The sequence below is a fragment of the Tupaia chinensis genome, unplaced genomic scaffold (genome assembly GCF_000334495.1).
Source record: "Tupaia chinensis unplaced genomic scaffold, TupChi_1.0 Scaffold000381_1, whole genome shotgun sequence".
Lineage (NCBI taxonomy): Eukaryota > Metazoa > Chordata > Mammalia > Scandentia > Tupaiidae > Tupaia > Tupaia belangeri.
The window spans coordinates 1386427-1393256 of NW_006159883.1; the positions used below are offsets into that span (position 1 = coordinate 1386427).

General features: G+C 42.2%; 1 protein-coding gene across 4 annotated transcripts in view; it reads right to left on the reverse strand.

The window, feature by feature from the left end:
* Positions 1-6830, reverse strand: part of CERS6 (ceramide synthase 6) — a 333671-nt gene that overhangs the window by 323262 nt on the left and 3579 nt on the right. For 2 of the 4 annotated variants that reach the window (XM_006153570.3, XM_006153569.3), the window contains exon 1: positions 6589-6824. The exons of the other annotated variants lie outside the window; for them this stretch is intronic. In XM_006153570.3, coding sequence (XP_006153632.1) covers positions 6589-6758 — 170 coding nt within the window. In that variant the 5' untranslated portion in view covers positions 6759-6824. Of the gene's footprint in view, positions 1-6588; positions 6825-6830 lie in introns of those variants that run through there. 4 annotated transcript variants of the gene reach the window in all.

Consider the following 6830-nt stretch of genomic DNA (forward strand, 5'->3'; position numbering starts at 1 on the left):
GTCAAGAAGCCTAGTCCTAAATGCCTACATTGCTATTTTAAGCTGTGTAAAGTGAGCTGTGTTACCTAAATTCTCGATCCTTTGTTTCACATGTAAAATTGGGTAAAAATTAGTATCTATCTCGAAGGGTTTAAAAGACTAACTCATGTAAAGTACTAAACTCACTGGGGAATCAATATTAACTGTTACTATTATTTTCAAAATTGGGAAGTTATTAATTAAAAATGGAAGTCATTCACAATAGTCAAATATTGAAAAAAGAAATGGCAAGCACCAAGCCATGTGCCTTGAGCACCCACTCACCCATAGTATTGCTAACATAAGATACTCCCCAAACGCTGAGACAGTCATTCTTTTCTGTTCGGTCATGCCATAACACAGGTGTCTAGAGCTGTCAGAAAACACTACAGTGTCACAAAAAAAATGACACACACCAAAAAGAGCTAATAAACACACACACACAAGTCTAGAGCTGTCAGAAAACACTACAGTGTCATAAAAAAAGACACACACCAAAAAGAGCTAATAAAAAAAAACACACAAAGAATAAAAGATTATGACTAAAGATACTCAAGATATCACTAAAATAGAAAGTTCATTGTGCTATAAGAGGCAATCTTGTTTACCTTTATTAAAAAAGAAAGAAAAAAAAATGGCTCCAAAACAAAATTAAGTTACTAGCAAGGCCAGTCATGGCATGGTGGATAAGGTGGCTGGATCTCGAAAGGCCGACTGAGTGTTTTGAGACCTAGATCCGGTGGCTTGATAAACACAACATGCGTGTGTGCATGCATCCCCAAAATCCCAAGAGGAGAATGGAGGAGAAGGGACTTCAATGTAGCCATGCCCCCTGGAGGATGCCTTCTCACTTTTCCTTTCTTTCTCTCTCTCTGGTGAGCACATATGCCCTAGAATAACCTAAAAAAAAAAAAAAAAAAGTTACTAGCAAATAAAACCAGGAACCCCAATATCCTCACTGAAAAGTATTTAAGAAATGAACTGATCAAAAGAAGATGTGAGGGCAAACACAGAGATACACAGACACACACACACACACACATACACATACACAGTTTCGAGAGTCCTGACTTTGTAAGACATAACCAATGGTTTAGAGAACCTGGTTTTACCTGGTGATAGAAGAAAAAGTGCACGTAATAACCATTTGAAATTTTCAGCACACGACATGAAAGTATCAATAGAAACTAGTGCTCACCATCAAGGTTTATCTGGGCGAGTGAAATAGATGAGGAAAGCTTGAGCAAGGTGCAATAATATCTGACAAAGCCATGGGACTGATAAGCCAATGGAAAAAAACTCACATGAAACCCCATTTCCCTCCCACTGCCGCCTGCCCTTCCCCATCACAGAAGCACAATCACTTGTAAAAATACCTTACAAACAAAGAATCTAGAAGAAAACTATCTGGTCAAATCCTGATGTCTTCAACAAAGTCATAAGTAAACTGAGATTATTAATTTTAAAATTCTCGATGATATTAAATCATGGTAGTTTCAAGTTATCTCACCCGCCTCCCCTACCCTTTTAAGGCATAGCCCACGAAGAATAATGTTAGGCCTTTTACACCTAAATTATCCTAACATAGTCAAATTAATGCATGCTGTAAGTGCAAACCTTTTATTTTGCCAAATGAAAAAGTCATACTAAAGTTCTGCTAAGAAAGCCAATCCTCTGGTTTTAGATGGTTTTCTTACAAAACATCCATTCTAACTCAATTTTCTATCTCAGTCAGACACTACGGGAGGCAACCTATTTGTGTCTGAACCCAACTCTTGCCTCCTACCACTCTCAGGCAAAGTACGTATCTACAGTTTTCATCTGAATCACACCAGCACTGAACAACTAAACAAGGTGCATTTACATAGTTCAACCTCCAGCACTGATTGCATGAGAAAATATTTGTGCAAGTTGTTCTCGCTCTTCTAAAATATATCTGAGAACATCACTCTCTTCATCACCAAGTATGTGACAGAAACATCCTTCAGTAATGAACTTCACCTACCACCCTATTTTTTCCTGTAGTCATTCACTCTCTCCTCTCCTTCTCCCTTAATCACCAGGAACACACACACACTCCACCACCACCACCACCACCACCCCTGCCCTCGTCTCCTCCCCTTTCTCTCTCCTCCCTTTTCCTCTCCTTTCTCACTTTTCTTCTCCCTCCATCTTCCATCTCAACTGTCCTACAGGGCCTCATCTAAAGCTGTTGATAAGGCTAAGGCATTAAGGAAATTCAAAGAAGAATCCCACTGGCCAGAAAATACCTTTGACACAACTGAGACACCATTGTTCCTTGAAGACTTGGGGCAGATCATTCTTGGACTGAATGAGATAGGCCCCACTGTCTGGTGGGATGAAACACATAAAGGATGACGCTCCTCACATGGCTTGGCATTCTGAGAGCCAACCTAACAGACGGGAGCCATTCATTTCTTATCAGTCATCACGAGAGGTGCCAGGTCTACTCTGGGTTCTTTCTAAAAGATGTCCGGGGTGGTGGTGGGGGTGGGAAGAGGAGGAACAATTGTTTCCTTTGTACAATCTTCTTTGTTCGTTTTTCTGAAATACTATAGCTTTTTGCAGTACAAATGATAACTGCCCAAATGATTCTTTTAACTCAGAAATACAAGTGAGAGAGACAAGCATCAAAACCACCGACTAGACTAACTCTATGAAAACATCAAACTCTTAATTCTTAGAGGATATATTTCTGCCTGCCCAAAAAATGTTTAGCCTGCTTCAAGGTTTCATGAGATAACAATTATAATATCAAGCTCCAGATAGAGGACTGGGCTGGCTCTGTGGCACGGGAGTAATGTGCTCCTCAGAAGAGAATGGATCCCATGGCAACCACAGTTTGAAACCCGGGGCAAGTCAGCCTGAAACACACTGGGCATGCGAGCAAGGTCCCGGAATCTGGAGGGCTGGCAGAGCGGGTCATGGCATGAGCAGATCCTGTGGAGGATGCTACCCCGCCTTCCCTGCATACACATACACATGTGCTCTGTCATAAATAAAGGGAAAAACTAGAGCGGGGCCACAGGAATCAGAAAATTGGAGGGATGAAAGCAAGCTTAGATTATACAGGTCGTTTCCTTCGCTGTATAAATGAGAACTAAGCAGATCATTCAGGAGTCTGCTCCAGTGTGAGCTAAATTTTGACTACAATTTAGGTGTTCTGAGTCCCAGACAATACTTTCTGCATCTCTCTCCCAAGTCTACAAGAAAGAAAATACATTAAAGTTACCTTTTATAACAATAACTCAAGTAATAGTTCCCAACAGATATTCAGCAGAACTTTAATCCCACATTTATGGATACCATAGCAAGACACATTTTTGAGAAAGCAAAGGTGGAAGAAGCATTTATCATGATTCAGGAAAAGGGGTTACTGAGTCCACACAAACATCACATGGAGAAAGTTCATCAAATAGATGATAATGCTACATAATTAGTAGTATTTTCTTCTTTGTCACAAAGTCACCAGCATAATATAATGGTATACACCACAAGTTTTATTCTAAGACAAATCATCCAATCGTTTTTGTTTTGTTTTGTTTTGAATAATAGCTATTTTAATGTCAATCAAATAGTATCTACAATGGTCTTTTTGGTCCCTACCTAAAATGTACCATCAACAGACTGATAAAAACAAAACAAAAACAAAAACAAAAAACACTAAGCTTGTGCTCTCCACAGACTCAGCCAAAAGCCACTGACCTTAGGCTGCTCCATTTTTAACCAACCATGCTGTGCTTCCATATTGCTGTCCATATGCTGCTATAAAGTGGCATATTCTGGCTACCGGTGTCTTCACTGTCAACACCCAACAGTGGGAGTGAAAACAAACAAACAAACAAAAATCAGAAGTATTGAATTGAGCTTTGCCCAATTCAGTTCATCCTTGAGTTTTCCCTTAATAGAAATAAATACGTAAGACTGAAAAGGCATTCACATTCACAATATTAGCCTCGGCAAGACATTACTGACCTCATTTACTGGAAATAAAGATCTTGGAGAATCTACTACATATGCTCCAGCTTTGAAATAAAGGACAATAGCAGCATTAAAGGAATAGAATATTGAGTGACTTATTCCTATTACAAAAGTCTTTCATTTCACAAAGTGATTCAAAACCAGCTTCTTTCAATTATAAGTACGCATTATAAATCACTGCAAAAAAAAAAAAAAGATTTCTCCACGACATGTAAGAAGAGTATTGAAAATAAGTTGGTCAGTGCTTACAATATTGGCAGGTTCAATTATATTGACTCAGACCTTGATGGAGGCAACTGATATGAAGGCCATAGGGTGGATCCCAGAATATATCACTTAGGGTTGAAAAGAACAGAAATATACAAAACATCTAACTCTAGATGCAACTTACACTAAGATTTTCAGAGGATCAAGGAAGTCCGAATGGTTAAAATAGAATTGTTACTTCTCTAAGAGAAACTGGACACCCTTCCAAAGGTCAGTAGCATCCTGTGGTACGTGTGCTCTATTGGATTATTATTCTCAACAATAGTCATAAACTTCCACTTTCCATAAAGGCCATCAAATCACTTCTACTCAGATCAATGGTGAGAAGGAAAGTGACCAACTTTCTACATCTCATCATGACGACATCTGCTGTGACTGATCAATAAAAGTAGATCTTATTAAGTAAATTATAAGTCAAGTCATGGGATTATGCAAAGGAAGGAAAGATAAACTTTGAGCTTTCAATTATTACATTTGTTCTTGCTTTTTTAAGGCAGAGAGCATTTAAGTATAAAGCAATCTCCATTCTCTAAAATTTGCTCCCTGCCCTCAAACTAATGAACAGCCTGAAACCAGCATAAAGAGAATGTCAAGAAAATGCAGCCTTCTGCATCCAGGTCATAAGCTGACATGGTTTTTGGTCTTCAGACTTCGCATTTCTTTCAAATGCATTAGCTATCTTAAAAAAAAAAAAAAATCCAGACAGGATTCATCAGACAGCATTCAGCAATCCTGTGTGGAGTACCGCTCTGTGCCAACACTGACAACCTGTGTCCCTTAGAGTCTGCTTGTCTTTGGAGAGATCTACAAGGTTAGATATGAATTAGGTAAACATTCGCTCTAGAAACAACTCTAAACCTGCAAACACACCCACTCTTTTTACAATAAGTCTCAGTCCTGGACAGGATCTATGACCTATCTGTATTGGGTAGCAGTCATTTCAAAAGAAGGTCTTTAAATGTGCTTCTTTGTGTATGTCAAGTTCTGCATGGAAACCACTTAGTTGTGAAGCAACAATATTGCCCACTGGAAAAAAAAATACACCTTTCTTAGACAAAAGATACTTTCTGTTCACATCGAGCTTTGTTGTTATTTCCAGAACAAATGACACAAAAGATACATTCTGCCATCTTCCTAGTAGTTTTTGACAAAAACAGTAAACAAGATAACAGAACAAAAGCTTAAACAAAACCAAGGTACAGTATGTGTGTGTGTGTGTGTGGGGGGGGTGTCAGGGAGAGTGTACTGAAAGTGAGAATTGGAATCTAAAGCCTACTTTGTGATCTATAAAGTAAAACCTTCACTGGTGAACTGGGAAACGGGAGGTCAAAGAAGGGGGCAGCGACGTTTCCAGTTGAGAAAAAAGGTATGTGCTACTGTCTTGGTTTTATTTCAACAGCACTTGAGAAAGCATGGCAGGCAATATCTAGCGACTAAGATTGATTCAACGAGCAATACAAGTTTGTCTGTGACACCGTGGAGCTATTCAACTAAATGGAAGAAACATACAAACAATTATATGACAATCTTCAAATTTTGTAAAGTGCGTTCTGCTATTTAAAAAGTTTACGATTATTCACAGAGCACGGCTATCAATTTAACATCACCATTTTGCAGGACGTGTGTACCCATTCTGTTAAACCCTCTTTTAATCGCCTGGAGGGTTCTCATCACCTATTTCTCAGAACTATGGGCCTGATACTCCGTGTTACGGGTGGAAACCGAATTAGCGACCAGAGAAGCCTAGAAGTCCCTGGTGAATTCTGAGGCACACCCGCAACCATCCTGGTGCTGGAGTGGAAGAATGGTAGTGTGCACGGTTCTTCTTGGCTTCAGGCCCCGCATCCCGAACGTTCCTGGCTGGCAGGTGGGGGGCGGCGAGCATCCACCGGGAAGCCCTGCCTGGCAGCGCGGCACGCGGTGTGGACCCGCGAGCCAGCGGAGTGTGGCGCGTCCCGCCGCGGGCCGCGGTTCACCTTTGTTCGCCTGCCCTCGCCGCGAGAAGGAATAAGCCCGGTCAAGGAGCGGTGCGGCGGGCGACCCCAACGACGCGTGGCGGGTTCCTGGCGCCCCGGAGGAAATCCGCAGGCGAGCCAGACTCTCTTTGGTTTGCAGAAAGCCAGCAGGGCAGAGGGGTCAGTAACCTCTCCCTGAACACAACCATCGAGAGGCGTGAGCGCGAGCGCCCGGGGCGCGGGGCCGTGCGCCACGAAGCACGCGAGTGTGCGTGTGCGCGCGAGTGTGTGTGCGCGCGTGTGTGCGTGTGCAGGGGGAGGGGAAGAGTGCTCCAGCCCTTCTTACCTCTCGAAGATGATCCGCACCATGAAGAGGCAGAAAGCCACGGGGAAAGCGAGATAGAGGTCCTCAGCCTGCGGGAAGGTGGCTTCCTCCGTGTTCTTCAGGTCCGCCCAGGTGACATTGTGCGGCAGCCAGAACCTCTCGTTCCAGAACCAGGCTAAGATCCCTGCCATCTTGCTTTGTCCACTTCTGTCCTGCGGCTTCCGCAGCCAAACGAGCTCTCAGCCGCGCGGGGGGCCCGCGGA